This window comes from Chaetodon trifascialis, chromosome 4 (assembly GCF_039877785.1).
Source record: "Chaetodon trifascialis isolate fChaTrf1 chromosome 4, fChaTrf1.hap1, whole genome shotgun sequence".
In the NCBI taxonomy this organism is placed as follows: domain Eukaryota; kingdom Metazoa; phylum Chordata; class Actinopteri; order Chaetodontiformes; family Chaetodontidae; genus Chaetodon; species Chaetodon trifascialis.
In genome coordinates, this window is record NC_092059.1 from 21035856 (window position 1) to 21056391 (window position 20536).

A 20536-nucleotide genomic window follows, 5' to 3' on the forward strand; every position below is an offset into this window, starting at 1 on the left:
GTTTGTTTTAGGTGATTATCGCTTTTGCAGTCTTTAGCCTCAGGAGAGTTGCAAGGTGTGCAACCGCTGCACATAAATACTGTATCAGCAACTGCTGCTCCTGTTGAATGAGATGGAGTCAACGTAACTCACCATCTCTTTGCTAGGACATGTAAGGATAACACTCGCAAAGCGTTGGAGGTCCTCTTTCGTACCGGCGTAGACTAAATAAAGCTCAGTGTTGTTTTATATTGTACTGTACATGCCTTACAGCACAAACCTTTAACTCTTTTTGTTTTTTGTTCCTTTCCAATCCAGTAAGGGAGACTTAGCGGTGTCAGCAGGTGTAGGTACACAGAGCTAAAGACAGACAGGTAACCGGACTGTGCTGGTTGTGTTGGCGTGTTCCCTTTCATGAGCCACAGCCAGATGATTCTGTCATAATGTCCAAAAAGGGCTTCAGTTTAGTTAATTTTTAAGTTTGGTTTAGTCCACTGTTGATAACAAATAGTACAGAGGGGTGGCATCAGAGTCACAGAGTGTGGTGGTGTGATTCAGCATGTGTTTGTGTGACTTTGAGCACAGCATGGCATGTTCATGTTTGCGTTGTTTTGGCTGGCTGTGTGTCGTACATCAGGGCTCCCACATCTTAATGAACTTAGTGTCTTTGTCGCCATGATAGAGGTCCAGTCAGATAAACTTGTAGTCTTTTTTTAAATGGTAGGAATCTGGCTTGTTTTCAAGGCATGTTTTTAAATGTCAGTTTGACCAAAGAGGGTCTGAAAGGGTCACACACATTATGAGAAATACTGTTTTGTCACATACTGCTAGTGATGTCTAGCTCTGCAGATAGTTTCGGTTTTTCTACCAACGTGACTTTCCATAAACAGTACTCAGGATCATCTGCAGATCTCACTGTGAACACTTTTCTCTGGAACTACTTTCTACCAAATAAATAGTCAGGCAGACATGTCAGGGACTGATATCTCAAAAAAATCTTTGGCTGATAAAATCCAAACTATCTGCATGGCTAGCTCCACTAGAGATATTGTAATGTATGTGAACTAACCCTTCAAAGAAAGATTTTGTCATTTTGGGAAATATTTTCTCCAAAGTAAAAAAAAAAACTCATAGCCCCTCAAGCTGTTTCCCCATGTTCCCAGTCTTTGTGCTGAGCTAAGAGAAGCAGCTGGCTGTAGTCACAGATTTACTGAGCAGATGTGGAAGAGATGTCGATCTTCTCATCAAACCCTTGGCTAGACAGCAAATAAGGGTGTTTTCCAAAATGTCAAAGCATCGCTTTAAAGTAATTAGTTCAAACAACCTATATTACATCTGATTATCTCTGCCTGTCTCTTTCTCTTCCTGTCTGCTCCTCCAGTTGTGGACCCGTATGGCCAGTCCTCCTCTCAGCCTGCAGCCTCTCTGGCTCTGGCCTCATCTGACCAGCTGTCAGCTCCTCCATTAAGGCGGAGAAAGGAGCGCCCCCAGGTCCTGAACCTCTCTGAAGCGGAGATGGCTGGCGTTCTGCGGCCCAGACCGGGGCGCCTTGACAGCCCCAGCAACCGCTACGCCGGCGACTGGAGCGGCTGCGGCGAGAGCTACTTCCCCTCTGAAATCCTGCTGCCTCCCAGCAAAGAGGAGGCGGACTATGATGACGTGCCCTCCGAGGATACAGAGGCAGCAGAGGAGGTGCAGGAGAAGCCTGAGGACGCAAAGGAAGATGAAGGGCAGAAGGTTGCGTGCCCTGCATCTGATCCTGCTGAGCCGGAGCAACCTCAGACAGAAGAGGTGGTCAAGGAGGAGGAAAAGGAGGAGGATGAGGAGGAGGAGGAGGAGAAGCATGTGGAGAGCGATAGTTCAGGCAATGGGCAGCCATTAGAGGACAAGGAGGAGGAGAGGGTGTGCGACCATATCCTGCCCCCCCGTCTGCCCAAAGAGCACACCTACCAGGCGTACATGAAGATCCAGGACATCAGCCCCGTGCTGAGCAACAGGGTCAATCTGAGAGACCTGCAGGAGAGCATCGACACTCTGATCGGAAACCTGGAGAGAGAGCTCAACAAGAACAAGCTCAACGTCGGATACTGACTCCTACCGCAGCGACACACACGCGAACATCCACTCACACACTCACAACGCCTGATGAGGTTTGGGGAAGACCTTCTTTACCGATCAAGGTGCTTAAGGATACAGCCACAGTGTTTTCATGGAGATCCCGTGATGTCACCGTGGAAGCACGGTATGGTGCTGCTGTCGAAACCTAAAGGATGAGATGAGAAGAAATGTACCGGGGCACTTCTTACCTTACCCATAGACATTCCGTAATGTTTTTATTTCCCTTTTGTCAACTGTCTCACTTTATGTTGTCGGTTTGTTTCAGTCCGGTTCTGTGTTCCATGTTGTTATTGTTGCTTCTCTTCTTATTAGAAGAACGCATTGACCCCTCAGGGGTTTAAAAGGTGCCTTAATTGTGTGAAGGTGGTACGTCAAGAGGGCAATCCACCCTGAAATATAGTGTCTCCCCTCGCATGATCTTGATACAACATTGACAACCAACAGGATAACCTCTGATATGAAGACCTTATGAAGACCCTGGGGCTGCACTCATGCAAGCTTTTCATCGGTGATACTGATGCCAACATTTCTGGAGACAATATTTATTCACTTTTTACCACTTTCATACCAAAACATCCCAGAGTTTTCTTGGCAGGCCTCTGAAGCAGCAGTTGGACACTTCCACATCTATGCAGTAGTAGCAAAACATCTGGGATGCAAAAGGCTGCTAACTGAAGAATTGGGTTTCCAACAAAAATATGTAATCAGGTAATTAAATGAATGAAAAATGTACAAAGAAAACAAAAGCATCCTGTCGGTTCGACAAGGCAGGCCCTCGATCACTGTTGGCAGTGGAAGAGATATGTTCTGATATTTTATTGAAGCCTGCTGTTACTGACCAGAACATTAGTCCCTGATGCTGAATGGGAAGCCTTCCAGAGGTGTCTGTTTTCCAGCGTTCAGCAACACAAACCAAGATCATGCGAGGAGCATGTGTACGTTCTGTTTGGGGGTGGATTTCCTTTTTTTAAGGCAGCAGAGAGCTTTTCTTTTGAGGTATGAAACACTAAATGTTGTACAACAATAATGCACTTATGAGGCAGGCAGTAGTGTAGTAGATTGTCTTTCTAGTTCATGCAGTAAAAAAATATATTGACTGGACTGAATTGAGGCAGAAACAGCCGCCGCTGAAACCTCCTCTCAAAGATGAATATGGAAGAATATGGCTTGAAATGTATTGACTGTCTGCACCGTTTCTTTGCTCAGCTCTAGGTATGCATACACCTGTCAAGACTGGATGCAAGATAAGGGTAATAACACTCAGCAGAGAGCTGGACAGTAGAGATGCATTTGATCTGAAGCAGGCAACTATAATGTTCCATGTGGCATCATGTTCAGTTAAGGCTTAAAAGAATTGTGCAACATTGCAGGAAGTATGCTCGTCTACTCGAGAGGTAGATGAGAAGATTGATACCAAGCTCATGTCTGCATGATGAATACAAAGCTAGTGCAAGAAGATTGAGCATAGCATAGAGACTGGAAGCAGGGGGAAACAGCTAGCCTGGCTCTGCCTGCAGGTAAAAGACCTCAAAAGCTCAATAATTCTTAATTATTATCATTAGGTCTTAATGCTATACTGAGAGTGGAAAGCTATCAATCTTCTCTTCTACCTCTTGGCAAAAAAAAAGCAATTTTCTCAAAATGTCCATCTATTCATTTAAAAACCACCCACCAGTCACCTTTCTGCTTCTCCCAGCTTTTAGGCAAATCCTTGAAACCTACAAAGCCCAAATGTGAAGCACAATGTTCAGAGCAGCAGTGGAGACTGTCTGCCGAGGGCCTCGGTTAGTACGACTTAGCTAGCTGCCTAAATCGACAAAGGACGTTTTCAGCAATCCAGGGATTCAGAATGATCAGTATTTAACCTATATGTATATGTATATAATTATATAAATGTATTCGGAGTATATTATTTTTACAGCTTCTATTTCAATGGCGTATTTAAATACTTCTGATGACCTCGTAGTGTTGACTTGTAGCAGTAGTCGCTTTTCCTCCCTTTGAGCTACCTGTACACATCTTAATGTGCTGGACTAATGGTACAACTTTAGCTGTAAAATATAAGATAAAATTGTGCTCTTGCAGAAAAAGTGATATTGTTATTTTTATTGTATTGTGTATATATTTGACATTGTGTTGTGTCTCTGGTGGACTAAGCTGTGTTCAAGATTTTTGGTGTTTTTTTTTTAAGGTACTGAACGTTGCATGGTCAAAAGCTTTACTGACATAAACAAGGCTCTTTCTCATCTGCCTTCGTGTTTGATATTTATGTGTAAAAAGACTTATTTTGCGATGTGTGTCAGTTCGTTCATCGCCCTGTTCCTCCCATAGACAGATGACTGCATTGTTCAAGCTTTTCTCCAGAGGACTTAAAGGCGGACAGTGATTGGCTGCGGTGTTTTTCACTTGGCTGTCGTTCCACATTCCACCCTCTGCATGGTGTCTGTCCTCGGTCCTGCTGCTTCACGCTGAAGCTCATGGACGCTGCTGTTGTCAGTCTGAGCAGGTCCGCTGAAAGTGAGTTTCCGCAGGGTTCCTTTCAGACCGTCTGTCTGCCCGCCCGGCCAGCACAGAAAGAACCAGGGCCTCATTTACAGCGTAGAAACATGGAGCATCATTAAATTTAAATTTGAAGCTCTTCAGACGCTGATGTGGATTACTGTCTTCAAACACTTCAAAAAGATTCAGTTTGACCGAGAGGTTTTTTTCTTGGAATGATGCTTCAAAAAAACACTCTTCAAGTGGGTTTTACTCATTCAGTGCTCTTCAGGCACTCCTGTCTGTCTCACCTCTCTGCCACAGAACATATCAGCAAACCACCTGCATCGTTACTACATCTCATGTCCTCCTGTCTTGTCCTGTTTGTCCTTTGGAGAAAAAGTGTCACTAAACAAAACAGAAAAGTGCTTTGTATTGATCCTGAGAAATGTATGGTCATAATAAAGTATATTATTTTACATTCTTGTGTGTCTTTTTTGCCTGAGATCGGCTCTTAGATTCAGCTGTATTTACTACATTAATAGTAAATCTTCCATAACGCAATCAGTGTATTAGTTGCAGTATCATTTCCACCTAAAATTGACTGTATTTTTTTTCTTGTGAACTCAATGACCAGAACTACCCAGAATTAAACACTCATTAAAACTCAAAGCCTCACTAACGCTGGAGCAGGGTGAAATCCTGATCTGATTGTGCAGCTGTTTAAACAAAGAAAAACATTTCTGCGCTAAGAAACGCCAAAACTATCTGGGTTTGCACAGTCAGAAAGGCCATTTTTAGCGCACAGTTAACATCCTCCCACTCCTGTGCACGTGGACAAGCCTGGAATTCATTCATAAAAACAAAACATAAAAACATGTGGTATGCTGCATGTGGCCAAGTAATCATATCGCTCTTGTTGAAATGACTTGACACTGCAACCGCACATTTCCAGACCGTTGTAAATACTGTCTTTGTTTTATTGAAAAGGCCTGGGAAAAGATGACCTTACCTTCAGGAAGCCGGACTCTAGTGGGTTTTTTTTGTACATCAATCTCTTTGCTGTGGGAGCATTGTAACTCAGCCCCAGAAGAAAACAGATAAATAAGTCAGGGAATTGCCCTTGTTGGCTTGTGGGAATCTCCCAGAATGACTTTCAGCTTCAGGGACATTCCCAGGATGCAGCTGCATTTAGCCGTCCAGTAAAATCCACTGCACGAAGGCTGCACTTTCACTGTGGCTCCAAAAACCGACATTACCAGCCACACTCGTGAGATATACAGCCCTCTCTTGGAACAGCGTGTGCCACAGGTAGACCCCACAGCAGTTTACTGAACCAGTTAAATGTCGTTTAAAGGATTTTTTCCAGAGTGAGATCTAAAATCAGGGCCGTGAAAATTGCGTCCGAGCAGCTTCAGATGAGGTGATACACATCTCTGGCAGTTAGCACGAGAAGTCGGAGCAGCCGCGGGCCTTTCAGCATGAAATGGTTTTAAGCCTTGTTTGATGTCAGTCCTTTAGGTTCATGTCCCGTTTTTATGGCTGCCTAGGTATGAGAAAGCTTTAGGGTACAGCATGCGCACATGCTACCTGCCTGCGCCATGCAGCCAATGTTTTATATCCCTACTAAAGTCAGAAAAAAACACCTCCCTGCACGAAACTCCCATCAACATTCACACTGGAATTTTGTGGTGATGGAGCCAAATATGTGACTGACACCGTAAAAATGTATATAATTTGTACCTTTCAGTCTCACTCTCCAGTCATTTTGGGTTCTTTCACAATGGAAAAGGATGAACGTGTCATATTTATTTCTAACACTTTAAATTCCACCTTTAAACATCTGGGAAAAAAAGGTTTATTAAGACTCAGGTGCTGATTCCAAATGTGCCAAGCGCCTATTTTAAAAGAACCTCATCCACCTTTGACTTGCAAAGCAGATCCCTCAGCCCCAATAAAAGCACGAGTGAAATCCCATATGAAGACAGAGGTAGACATAATAACGGAGTCTGTTTGGATAGACGGGGTCGCCACTTGATATCAAGCCGTCTGTCGGAGTGAACTGAACTAAACTTTTGTTCATTTCTAATTTGGGAGAGAGAGGAGATACAGGTCTCTTTAGGTAAACATCCTTGACAGCCACCTGCATGTGAAACCAGACCTTTTCTCCCCTTCTTCTCCCCTCCGTTCCATTAATCTCTGCTGACCTTTGAGTCAGTATCATGGCTGCAAGTCAACCAGCCGACCACACAATCACACAGTCTTTGTTCCAGACGTTTTCTTTGTGGTGTTAGCCGTGACACGAGGGACTAAACGCCTAGGGGCAACAGCACCTTTGGTTAGCTAAGCGATGAGATGTCATAACAGACATTTAATATCACCCATGTAACAATAAAATAAAGCTGTTGGTGGCGCGAAAGTAAAAAAAATAAATCCATTTTTTTGTTGAAAGTATTTCAGGCAAGCAAGGTGAAGTCCACTGCTGTAATCACATCCTAAGGAAACAAGGGAAAAATCCACGGTTATTTTCTCATTGTCCTCTGTGTAAACCTTACTGTTTCCCATGAAATTTTCAATAAGGGATGTGGAAATGTTTGCTCTCTTAGCTCCAGTTTCACTGAGTGTGTTTTATCTTATTTAAAACACCCAATAGCAGCCTTTTTGACCACAGTTAGTTAAGGAGTGCATTGAAAACACCTGCTTCTGAAGACCCTCCTCCTGATTGGCTGTTTGTTGGTAGCCTGTTTAAGTTTTTCTGCCCACTAATAAACTCAATATAATAAACTGTGCCTATCCTCTAACCTCCTCTTCTGCTCTGGCTGCAGCTGCACAGCTACCTGTGTGCAGCGAGCTGAACACATTTCCAACATCATAAACAGGATTGGTCCTGTTGTAGTAGTTGTAATAATGGTCCTGAAGCAACATTCATTTTGATGTTGTAGAAACGACACCAACACTGCAGAATCAGATTGTGGCCTACCTGCTGTCAGATTACTAAAACTAAAAAATTACTTAAACATAGATCTAGTAGAGTAGAAGAAAAAGAGTAAAAAACAGAAGTTAGCAACTAAGAGTTCTGCTGATCAATGACTTAATTAACAGCTTTATATTGTTTTATCCATTGAGGGTTGTATAATGAATATTTTGGAGGATAGCGTACTATTTGTTATTATCTGTTACTGTCATGGATCATTTTTCATCCATCATCTGTCAGTTGTTCATCATCAGAAATATGTAAGCATGAAAGACAAATGGCCATGTAAAGAGAGGCTCTTGACAAAGAAGCGATTTATTACAAAATTGAAGTTAGTTAGTTAGTTAGTTAGTTAGTTAGTTAGTTAGTTAGTTAGTTAGTTAGTTAGTTAGTTAGTTAAGACAACATTTAACCTGAAATGTACCCTGTGCTCTGGCCAACATGACCGTGAGTCAATCAGACCCAACACATGACAAAAACGTGGTCCGCACTCTGGCCGGGTGATTCAATCACAGCTTTATTCTCATAACGAGGATTAGCGCTGTGCACGTCATTAGGTACAAAGTCACACTCAGCTCATTTTGTACATCTTTCACTGGACGTGTTCGGAGAGGATCAGCTTGGTTAATGTTCTCCAATACATACTACCCGTTTGCTCCTTATAAACATGGGCGAGCTAAGCCCAGGTAATTGCTGGGAACCTTTACGCAGTGACCCTGGGCACACATTCCATACATGCAGTGCCCTTCAGTAGGAGGGCTATTAAACACATTTTACCGAGGTCCCAGTGTCTCTGATGTGTTTTTTGGAGGTCTTTTGTTCCATTACGATCCAGCCCCTGTACTTGGCAGCCCATCTGAGGGCCTCAGGGCAGATCTCTTGACACACTGCTGACAGATCCACCTGTTCTGGACCGCGGTGATGATGAGAGAGCAGACCAGAGGTAAGGGGGGAGAAGATGAGGGGAGAGCGAGAGGTGAAAGTGAAGAATGGAGGGAAGGAGAACACAGAGGAGCGGTGCTTCAGATCCTCAGAGGCCGGGCCTCACACAACGTAGGCCCTCTCCTCTGTCCTCCCGGCCTCTTCCCTCCTCCACCTCCATTGCTCTGTCACTCAGGACTAGACTATTTCATTTTAATAATGCTAATCCCTCCTAGAGGTAAGCTGCTCATCACCTCTGCCCCTCCCGCTCCTCCAGACGAGAGCAATCTCCTTTCAGCGTGAGGACAGGATGAGGGTGAGGGTTTGCTCCGCTTGATAGGAGAGAAAAATGTGAAAGGTGAGACTGAAAAGAGGCCTTGACAGCAGCTGTGGTCGGGCTCAATGAGAAGATTTGGGCCTCCGTGGTTTGATAAACTTGCAGGTGGCGCACCTTTTGTAGTGATCCATCCTCCAACCAGCCTGTAACATCATGCTGATACGTGGCATGTTGTTAACTTTGTTCTCCACAGAGGAAGTGGAGTGACACAGTTGGTATTTTGGCGTAAGATATCGCCTCCCTCCTGTCAGCAGAGCACTCCCCAGCTGTCAGCAGTAAAACTTAGTTCATCTGCTGCTTCAGAAGTCCCCTCGATGCCGACAACTAGCCACGATAACCTCTTTTCTTATAAGGGACTGTTCCATATTTTGAGAAATATGCTTATTTGCTTCCTTGCTGAGAGTCATTTGAGATGATTGTTTCCACTCTCATGTCTGTAGGATAAATACACAGCCAGCAGCTGGTTAGCATAGCTTTACACAAAGACTAGAAAGAGGTGGAAACAGCTAGCTTGGCTCTGTCCAAAGCCAACATGATTTGCCTGCTAGCACTTTTAAAGCTGACTTATCAACATGTTATTCAAACATTTGAAAGCACAATTTGAAGTGTAAAAACAACACAGGGGGTTATGTTGGCTGCTGGTGGAAGCTTCACATTCAACTGGCAACCATCAGAACGATGTCGGTGGTGCTGCTGTCATCACTGATGACAGGATGTCAAAAAACACAGTTTGGAGTTTCCACGGTCACGGGAAAAGCTCTAAGGGTTTTCCGTATGTTCACCTGGAGAGACTGATAGTTTAGATGACAGATCCCACTCTGAAGATACCTGGTCTGGGTTTATGCCAAGATATTATATGAAAACAAAATCTCAATGTTTAATGTGAATCATCCTCCAGCCATGGCTGCTGATGGACTGAAATTACAGCACTTGAACCTGAATTCCTCTGATGGAAATGCTGTGAATATTTCCTCTCTGAAGTGTCGTCTTCTGATGTAGCTCTGGTGATTGAATGTCAGTTGTTCACGCTGGCAAAGGTTCAGTGAGAATCTCCGGCCTGAGGATCGTCACTCAGAATAATAACAAACTATATTTTTGTATTGTTTTGTAGGTGACTACAGCCTTACCAAACTCGCATTTAAGACGTACTTTACAAAAGGACATGTAAACGAGGGGTTTGTCTGATATCACTGTGTTGCTGTTGTTCCCACAACATCATAATTAGAGTTGCTCCAGGACCATCATTGCAACTGAGCGTTTGTGCTGCTGAGATGTCATGGCTTTCCGACTTGTGTTGGTATTGTTCCTATAACATCATAATTAATGCTGATTATAATTACAGACGCTTTTATCCAAAGTGATGTACATATGAATTCACACACCGATGGCACAGCATCAGGGGCAGTATTGGCTTTTTTTTTTTGGAGGGGGGGTTCAGTATCTTGCCCAAGTATCTTGCTTCTGCATGTGGACTGTCGAGGCCAGGGATCGAACCACCGACCTCCTGATCGGTGGACGACTGCTCTCCCCCCTGAGCCACAGCCGCACATCATTGCAACTGAGGAACAATGACAAAAGTATGCAGTTCCAGGCACAGGACTTTGACCTGGGAGGCTGAGGTTTGTGTCCCATGCACAACGTATTATTATATTGTTGACTCTTAAACTTAGGTCACTAATTATTTCAGTTTCTTTTTTTATTTTCAGTTTTCAAACTGCTTAATTTTAGAAAAGGATCATGGTTTGGGTCAAAACAATGCTAACCTCTTGTTAGAAAGTCTAACTTCTCCCATGTGCTTATTTTCCAGTCCTGATGGAAGAGTCCCATATATCATCATATATCAACTAATGATTAAAAGTGGGAACATTTAAACGAATGATATGAAATAATACTCTACCAAATAAAAATCTAAAGGGAAGTAGTTGTAGCGGAGGATGAAAGTTTATTTTTTTGCCTTGGAAACAGCAGCTTGACAAAATAATCTTGACTCAGTATTCAGCCTCTTCCAGCACTCTCAACATATCACATTCTTCATCAGGAGGGAGCAAAAGAAGATCGCACAATATGTGTAAAACAATAAGCCGCTAATAAAAAACACGGCATGTCCAGTACAGTTTCACAAAAGAATGTTGGGTCAAGGTCTACTTGTTTGTCTTTTTTCTGACCTCATCTCATGGTTTTCATTCGTGGATGGAGCTGCTCAGAAAGCAAACACACTCTGCTGAAGAACACTATACTGTTGATAATGCTAGAAAAACGCCAGTATTACACCTTGAGTCAAGTTCATTTTGCCACTGTGCATTTTTTAAGCCATGCTCGTGGCAATGTTGGTCAGTCTGTCAGTGTCTCAGAAGCTTAGATGGATTGCCAAGATTTCCAGTTTCCATTAGACTAATATGTCTCACCAAAGACTTGCAAAATAAAGGCCGTTCCCAGTGTTAGTGTTTAGCGCTAATTAGCAAATGTATGCTAACAAGGTAAGATGGTGAACATGGCAAACATTATACCTGCATATCAACATGTTAGCATTGTCATTGTGAGCTCATTAGCATGCTGATCTTAACATTTGTTGTAAGGCACTGCCGTACAACCCGCGTTATTAGCATGATGGTACCACGTTGAGATGCTAGTTTCACCTCACAGAGGGTGACAGACAGGTTACAGCAGGCCTGAAGTTCAATGTAAAAAGTTTTACCCTCACACTAATGTATGATGGGAGTTATAGCAAAGCAAACACCCTGTTTGCACCTGTTGTCTCATTTTGACGACAAATAGGACACACACGTCCGCACAGTCTCTCACACACACGGATGATGGGCCACGTTGGGAGGGGGCTGGTAAAATGACAAGGATCCAAACATTTGAGTGCTTTGAATTTAGAAAATGAAAAGGAGTCAAGAGGGAACATTCCACAGCAGTGCCCTGGTCACCTGATCTCTTATGAGGTCAAGGGTCAGCTAATGAAACCTACCACCAGCCTGTCAGAGGTTTTAAAGAAAAACAGCTTTAAGGTTTACTGCAATGAAATGCAGCCTGACGACTTTACTGGAGATAATTTTAGCAACTGAGAGGTTAAAAGAAGCTGCCGGTTGAATTTTCTTGAGAACTTTTTCAGGCAAATTGCTGTTTTTATTCTCTTTGCTTTTCATTTTCTCTGAAGCAATGACCTGAGTCTGTTTCCCGATTTGAATTCTCGCTTTTGTTGTGGGGAAGGTTCCTCCTCCTGCAGTGAGTGACTTTGTGTTTGCGTGACTTGTACCTCTCCATCTGCAACTGGGGTCCAACTTGGATGGCCATGTGTGAAATGCTCAGGGTGCCCCCATGTTGGGAGATTCAGACAGCAGACCCTTGCTCCACCTCGCCCCATCTAACACACCCCCCGCCCCTCAGCAGGAGCAGCTAAGAGGCCAGCCAGAACAATGCCGAGGGAATGGCTTAATTCGCCGGGCCAGATTTACAGCCCCTCCTTGCCCAGCACCTGCTCATATTGTCTCTCAGGATTTGGCTTGAAAACTTTCAAGAATTGGTGATGAAAACGGGACTACAGGAAATCCATCCCATATTGTGAAAGATTTCTTTTTATGTTTGGGAAATCTTTTGGACTTAGATGAAGAAATCAAGTGAGCAAAATCTGACATCATGAATACCCCTCATGCCTGGGGTGGGGGGGGGTCACTGGGTTTATGGCTGTGTCCTTGTCCATTGTCCAACACATGAAAGAAGTGTGAGCGCTAAGCAGCAGAGCTTAACCTGCAAATAAGTGTTTACATTGCATGCAAGCATACACAATTGCACAAGAATTACAATAATAACTAACCAGCGAGGGTGAGGAGGGTGTGTGTGTGTGTGTGTGTGTGTGTGTGTGTGTGTGTGTGTGTGTGTGTGTGTGTGTGTGTGTGTTGCGCTGCAGAAGGCACATTCCTGAGCTTGCCTGGGAGAAAGTGGGAGGCTCTGCAGAGGAGAGAGGGACGGCAAAACAGAATTCCCAGAGTGGTTTGAGGAGGGGACGACTGGAGAGCAGAGGCCCCCTTTGTCACCCGGGCCTCGTTGGTGCCTCAGGGGCCATATGGACGCCTGCCTCTGTGCACCCTCACATCAGCCCATTCTTCACCCTCCTCCTCCACCCCCCCCCCCCCACCCCCCTGCTGCGTGACTGGACCGTCCACGTGAATGAGTCATGGCCAGAGTGACACCAGCTCACGTCTGTTAAGGGGAATCGACTGTTTTCCATTTCATGCCATCTTCTTTTTCTTCTCTCTCACTCCCTCCGTCCCCCCGTCACCCAACATTCAGCCATTTGTATTGCTGTTCATCTGTTCTCTAAATCCTCTCTCCGCTCTCTCTTCCCTTTTGAGGCATCTCAGGCACACTGTGAAAACCTGGCAATAGACAGCTGCCCCTATATTATGCAGCAACCCCCCTCCCTCTGTCCCTGCAGCCTCTTTTCTGGCAGGATACCGGCTGTCAGTTGTGACTATAGGTTTGCTGGGCTGCTCTTGACCTGAGGTGGACCCAGCACTCTGAAGCGTCCTTATTTTATCCCCATGAAGAAGCGAAACTAATGCAGTCCAGAGAGCTGGAGAGGGAAACACTCTTTGCATAAATGTAGTGAACAATGTGTCAGAAGTAAAAGTTTCGCTTGTGGCAAAAGTAAAAATTAATGACGAACACTTTTTATCTGCAGAGCTACTTATTGGTGTGAAGTGTACTCCACTACTCCTTTGTCGTAGTTGCTGACAAAGCTTCAAGGCCACTCATTCAGGTGCAGTCCCCTGCAATGTCAGAACAGCTGAACTACAACTATAGGCCCCTCAGCAGGAGGGCGACTGACTCAAAAACAAACTGAAAAATATGACAAGATAGGAATCCTCTTATTGGAATGACTGGAGTCGCATTAGAAAATGATCAATGTTTACATGCACACCAATTTTCCATTACTATGACAATACTATTTCCAAAATAGGCCTTATTCTGAAAGTAGCATTCTCAGGTTAAGAAAAGCCAAATTATTTGGCTTTTAGTAGCATTCTTTGACATCTATATAGCACATGTGGAATATACGTTTCAAATAAGGTATTTACCACAGTTTACTTTATCTATTTACAGTCAGCTCTGTGCGTTGACAAGCCACCAGTTTGCGAGGGCTGGGGTGGGGACGCACGTGCAAAAGAAAAGCTCAAATTTGTGGTCAGAAGGAGAAACACACCTACTTTCAAACATTATGAAAGACTGTGTTAGAGACATAATCATAGAATGCATGCATGTAAATGGGAATATTAGTGGAAAATTCTTTATCATTAGCCATGTAAACAGTCTCCTTCAGTATACAGGCAAAAAACAGACAAACTGTGCATGTAAACAAAGTCAATGTAACAGGCTGCTTCAAACCTCGAGTTGATATGAAATTGTTCTGTTGTACACAGAATTGTTTTTTTACACATTCAGCAGATACAAAGTACCATGGTCATACATTTAGCGATGTGATTCAGACCACCCGGCAACTCCTACATCTGTTCTGGTCTCCACCAACTCCTGGGGGAAATATCTGACTCTTTAGCTGCCAAATACTCGATAATGTTCACCAGCTAGTTTCTAACTTTGTTTGTCAGCCCTTTAGAGCTGGACAGGTAGTGCACAGTGGATTTTCAGAGCTTTTTGCCTGCTGCGGCTCAAAGCACGGTGGATGAGAGGGATGAGACTGAACCAAAACAAAACAGTTGAATAAATCCATGTCTCCCATCAAGGTTATGATGGGAGACAAATAGCTTTTGCATTAAGGGTTTCCTGTCTGTGCTGTGACTTTTAAATTCCTTCTAAAGAAAGAATTTCTTCATTAACAGCACACAAGACGAGCCATCCAAAACTGACTTCTGTACTAGAGCATCTTTGAACAACAACAGATTGATTTCATGAAATTAAAGAGCCATAAAGTGACTTGCTGCCAAGGTCAGATCCTTGAAGTATTCCAAAATGTTTCCGTTGGGAGTGGTGGTGCAGAGGGCGCTAATGGATGGCATTACCCAGTAACTAGATCTCAGATGGGTGGATGAAAAAAATCCATCAGTGACCCTGAAGCTCCGACCCACAAACGGTCTGAATGTTGATGGCAGAATCAATTTACAAAAATGTTCACTGTTCTCATAGTTCACATTTAAATAATGTGTAGATCATATTTCAATGAAAATGCAAATAATGACAAATAATGTGAAAACAGCAAAAAAGATACAAACCTTTGTGTTTTCATAAAAACAAAAAAAAGAACTGTTTTCATGTAGGATGAGTGTGTGAATGTCTGTGATCTGGGTATCTTATGTGTCGGCAGTAGCTGGCCACATTCCGATGCCCTTCAGGATGCTTTCCTCCAGCGTCAGGTGATCACTGTACTCCTTCATGTTCAGCTCTTTAATGTCCTCCACAGATTTTGCTGGCTTGTCAGGCTCCTGGGGACCAAAACCAGACAAGAATTATAAGCAACATGCAGCAAACGCTGGGCCACTTTAAACAGGTTTTTACCAAAAGAGCTGACATTTTCTCTTCTTTGAAGTAGACAAGTTGAGGTCATATGTAGCTTACATCTTATAAATCTAAATTAACAGCTACATTTTCTTGCTTCTGAATTTCAGTGCCTTGATTTTTCATGAACTAACACGAATCGTGAACTCTGATATTAAGCAAAGCACTTAAATGGAATACAACATTGGTTATAATTTTGTCAATTGGAGCTCCAGCTCAGATGAGACATGTACATAGGTGATCCTGCACACGCCCATCCACACACCTGCTATGCACACACTACCTCACACTATGCTCACACTAACAATGCAGAAAAACAGTAATTATTAAACTGTTTTGTTTGCATGAAATTCCTGAGGCGGCTCGTCCCGGTCATGTGACAGCAGAGGCTGGAAGTAAGCATAACAGTATATGTGGGAAGTTTATGGCTGATGTGAGATGTGAGATTACTGCAACAACAAAAAATAAAGGCTTCATGTGCATTCAGAACTGTCATCCAGTATAAGATTAAAACAGTTAGCCACTGAAGGATTTAGCTTCTATTGTTAGCAGACAGACTGCCAGGCACTGACGATCAATAACTATACTCTCCCCAGAGCCCGGGATCAAATGATGATCTGACTGAATTAAACATGAGGGGTGAGAGAGAGAATAAGAGACTGAGACAGAGGAGGCAGAGAAAAAAGGATAGCGTACTCCAGCTTTACCAGCGTCAACTTTGAACTGATGTACACACTTTAACTGGGCCAATAAAAAGCCTTTGTAGGCCTTACTGAACGCTCAAAGGACTGTTCGTCAAAATGAGTGAGTTTTGAGTTCAGCTGAGGACACGAGTTCTCATTCAAGGCCACTCTAATGGTAAATATTGATGGTTGGGAGAGCAATCATAGTGCACTTAGTCGGTCTAGATCACCTCAGTCTGCATGAGGATCCAAACCCACAGCCCTGCATCAGTGGAGGAATGTAACCAAGTACATTTACTTAAGCACTGTACGTAACAGCAAAACTGAGGTACTTGTACTTTAGTTGAGCCCTTTCTTTTCATGAAACTTCCTGCCTGTACTCCATTACAATTCAGGGTGAGGTACTGTGCTTTTAATGCCAGGACAATTACTTGACAGCTTTAATCACTAGTTACATAACAAACTAAGATTTTTGCAAAGGACATTTTCCTGTTTATGCTTAGATTCTTTTACTTATGTAACATTTTCAATGCAGGACTTTTACTTGTAACAGACTATTTTTACCGTCACCACCTTTGCCCTCTATAAACAAACTCCTTGCTGTGCTCTACGTCTCCTGTGATGTCTGCACGAAGCCCTGCACGGCTCACCGTCGTCTTCTTGAGTTCTTCAGCTTCCCTCTTCTCTGTCGCCCATAGTTCCTCCCTCCTCAAAAAATCCTTCAGCCTGTCTTCCTCCAGCTCAAAGTATTTCCTCACACTCAAACTCTGTAGAAAGACAAAAGAGAAGGTTATTACTAATAACACAATAACCCATAACTCTGGCCAGGCCTGTCATTAAAATGTAGACCAGCAGAATCAAGTAAACAGGCAGCTCTTCCTTAAAGTGAATACATAGGAGGTGGTTGGACTGTCTCACCTCGCTTTTGGAGGGAGCATAGAGTGTCTTTGGGATTTCTAAAACACGGACCATTCCAAGGTCGTCAGCCACAGCCAGGAAGTGTTGCTTGGCTGTTACAAAAACAAAAACAAACAAACAAGGAAGTAAAATCAAGGGTTAGGTGTTAGGTGGTTAAATCTGACAAGGAACTTATGACCAAGTCTGCAAAAATCTAAGAGAGTGTATAAGAGTGTATACTATTTATGTTATTTGATCATTTAATTGATTGGATTCATGTTTTAAATATCTTACCTTCTCTTACTCCTTATTTTATTTGTTATTACCTTTCATATATTTTATTGTTTTTTTATCGTCTTCATTGTTTTTCTATTCCATTTTCAGCAGTGATTGATTGATTGATACAGCTTGTGTGCTTGTCGCTTCTTCCGAAATTTCTCCATTTTCATCGTCATTTAAATAAACATTATTGTAGTAAGAGGCCAAGCACTCACAGGAGGCGATCCAGGGTTTGATGCAGGTAATCTTGACATTGGCGACATGGTGTGCGTTGATGTGTGCAGGTTCACTTGTTTTTTCCAGCAGGTTCCACACCTCAATGCTGCCATCCTCTTTCCCAATGAAGAAGACAGCTGGTCGGGACAGGGACCAGCACCCTGCAGTGCACACCTGCTCAGAGCTTGGTGACAGGATGATGGGGCCGTCCTAGATGTTGTAGTTTACAAAATGTCAAATAGTAGATTTAAAATGCAAAATGTATGACTTGTTTAATGAAGACTTAAGGACTGAGTCTAGAATATCTTAATCGTGTAATTATGCGTGAGTTCAGTCAGTTAAGCACGTGGGTATGCAGTTAGCTTTTTGCCACTGCAGTTGAAGTGATGGGTCTTGTTACCATGACTCCCTCCTTCCAGATGGCGAAGTTCCAGCCTCCCGTTGTCAAAATAATGTCTCTGAAGAAGGGTGACCTCTGTACTGAATTCACCAACCAGTGATGGATGCTGAAACAGTGGAGGGGCTTGGTACCTAAGACAGAGGAGAGACAGGAAGAGAAGATGCACCATAGAGGCAACAGGGCAATGCAATACAAGGAGCTATTAACCCTCTGGGTCCCTGTGATCACATTCAGCATGGGCGCCGAGCCAGAGTTTGACTACAGTGCTTGTGGTTATTAATTTTTTTTTTTTTTTTTTTAAATCTGGACATGATTGTTTTTATGATTAAACTGATTACTGTCAATACCATCTTATGTTACAAGACTTTGAGGATACTAGTGTTGAACATTAGCATTGAACAAACACTCTGGTCTCTGGTACACTCAAGAATACACAGTTTGCAGTTCATAGGTTTATATTCTTTTCAACTCTAACAGTCAAGCCTGATTACTTACTGTGCAGCCGCCCAAAGTCGTCCTTCCCCAGTTTCCAGTCAGTGTAAACAATCTCCCCGTCCTGTTAGTAAAACACACACATTATTAATGTTAGAAGGAAATATGGAATGAAACTGCACGTTTTATATTTTTTCTTCTTTTCTTTCTTTCAGTATTTGTAGTTGATTAAAGTCTCAATTTTGCAAGAGAAAAAAGACAAAATAAAAATTTATAGTAATTTAATGATACTTTTGTGGGTTCTTTCATTATTTGAAAAGATCTGTCTTTGTTGCATTACTAATATCTATGAGCTCAAAAACTCTTGATGGCTCACAGTGAAGAATGATTCCCTCAGGCCAGTTTGGTCATCTTATTAAGATCATTCAGCAGTGGTACTGAAGTAAAATACTGCTTGATGTTGTGGATTTTACGAGGAGGAATATTTACCTCTGTTCCAATGTAAAGCTTGGTATTGACATCTTCCAGAGTTGTGAGTGTTTTAGCAGAGGGCACTCTGAGCTGGCTGTAGGCTGGGATGACTTCTGAGCTATCAGTATCTTCATTGGCTTGTTCTGTTGGGGGAGACGGCCATGGGGGAGTGTATGGAATGGGGTAGAAATAAGGTAAGGTTAAAACTTCAACCCAGACTTTTTTCTTTGTAATGTTCACAGGCCTTTTTCCATCAGTCAAGAGAAGTAGCATGGTACTCAGAATGCTGACAATACACTGCAGAAAACTACAGGGATAATGCAACATTTAGACAAACAGAGCACTTGTTTTTGCTTTGGTCAACTGGCTCATGACTGGCTTTCATGCAGCTACCTTGATTGCAAAGATTTCCAAACCAAAGACAACACCCCAATATGGGAAAAACAACAGGCAAGCATTTGAAAACACTCATGACTTTTCAGGACAGACAGACAAGAAACATTTATAAACATTGACTATTTATTTAAAGTAAGGAAATAAGAGAGATTGAACAGTGGCGTTGGTACAGCCTGCTCTGTAATCTGACCATGAACAAGACGGCAGAAGGACAAAAGAGAGGGAGGTGGGGAGGGGTACAGCTGAGGTGAATAGGTTGCTAAGGGGGGGGTATGAAGGGAGTGGGAAAGAGAGAAGGTGGAGGTGGGAGTGAGGATTGTGGCAAGAAGGGGGGACAGTAAGCGAGAAGGGTGGGACGGTTGAGATAGGCAGGACGGGTTGTGAGGGAAGAAGCTTTTTCCATCACAAAAGCCCGACTGTCTATCAGGGACAGTGCAGGACTATCTGTTCACACCCCTTTAATCAGCACGCTGCTCCCAATCAAGTCTCAGCCTCACTCTGCCAGATTAGCTCTTGAAGGTCAGATCAGATTACCCCATCGCACATCTTCTAAATCCACTTTCCCCGAGTTAAGATGTGTGTGAAGATATGAGACAGATGATACAGCACGGCTTCAGATGTAGATATAGTTTCACCTTTACCACGCTGTGCTGCTGCTCAACTGTCGCTTAATCCCCACGAGGGGTTGCTCACAGAAACTTGGTTTGGAACATCACGTGGTGTTGCTGCAAAGCAGAGTGAAGCTTTCCGACACTGGCAACTACTGTAAGTGCAAGTGAGTCCAGCATCAGTGATGGCAAAAAACAAAATGCTGAAGGTAGAGCTCAGACACAGAACAGCACAGACTCAATCAATAGCAGCCAAACATAGTAGCACCAAAGTATTAATCACACGGGGATTCATTAAAACGTTAATAACAGGCAGCCTGAGGGCTGCTGAAAAAAAGCATCAGATTTATTGCCTCAGTTAGTGAACATATTAATTCTATAACTGCCAGCTAGCAAAGCTGTATTTATGGTGGCAGACCTTCAGCCAGACAAAGACAGGCCTCTTCTTGACCAGTCAGGACACACATGATCATCCTCTGGCCCTCGAGGAGCCTGAGCAGCATATTGCAAAGAGCTGACAGTCAGCAAGGCTAATGCTTGGCAACTATGAGGGCCTTGTTTTGGAAGTATCACTTAATAAAGTGCTATGAAACCGGAGGAGAGAAGAAGGAGGCAGACTGAGAATGAGAGTACCTGAGGGCTGAGTGAACCCTGCTCCACTGATCACTGTGCTCAGCCATCCAAAGCACAAGTCAAGAATGCAAGATCTCCCTAAAACATACTAGCTGTCATGCACACACACTTTGTGTTTTATATTTTGAGCTTGCAAACTGAATTTTGCTTTATTACATACTTTATCAAGGTTGCTGTGTGTGTAACTGTGACCAAACAGCC

At 43.2% G+C, this 20536-nt stretch overlaps 2 protein-coding genes across 2 annotated transcripts in view; one reads left to right on the forward strand and one right to left on the reverse strand.

Annotated features, from left to right (window-relative positions):
* Positions 1 to 5054, forward strand: part of syde2 (synapse defective 1, Rho GTPase, homolog 2 (C. elegans)) — a 43861-nt gene extending 38807 nt beyond the window's left edge. Inside the window, exon 8 of the mRNA XM_070961101.1 lies at positions 1361 to 5054. Coding sequence (XP_070817202.1) covers positions 1361 to 2070 — 710 coding nt within the window. The 3' untranslated portion in view covers positions 2071 to 5054. The remainder of the gene's footprint in view (positions 1 to 1360) is intronic.
* dnai3 (dynein axonemal intermediate chain 3) overlaps positions 2187 to 20536 on the reverse strand; it is a 31747-nt gene continuing 13397 nt past the window's right edge. Inside the window, 8 exon segments of the mRNA XM_070960844.1 lie at positions 2187 to 2242; positions 15070 to 15247; positions 16654 to 16770; positions 16922 to 17013; positions 17395 to 17605; positions 17796 to 17926; positions 18291 to 18351; positions 18717 to 18835. Of these exon segments, the coding sequence (XP_070816945.1) occupies positions 2187 to 2242; positions 15070 to 15247; positions 16654 to 16770; positions 16922 to 17013; positions 17395 to 17605; positions 17796 to 17926; positions 18291 to 18351; positions 18717 to 18835 (965 nt within the window).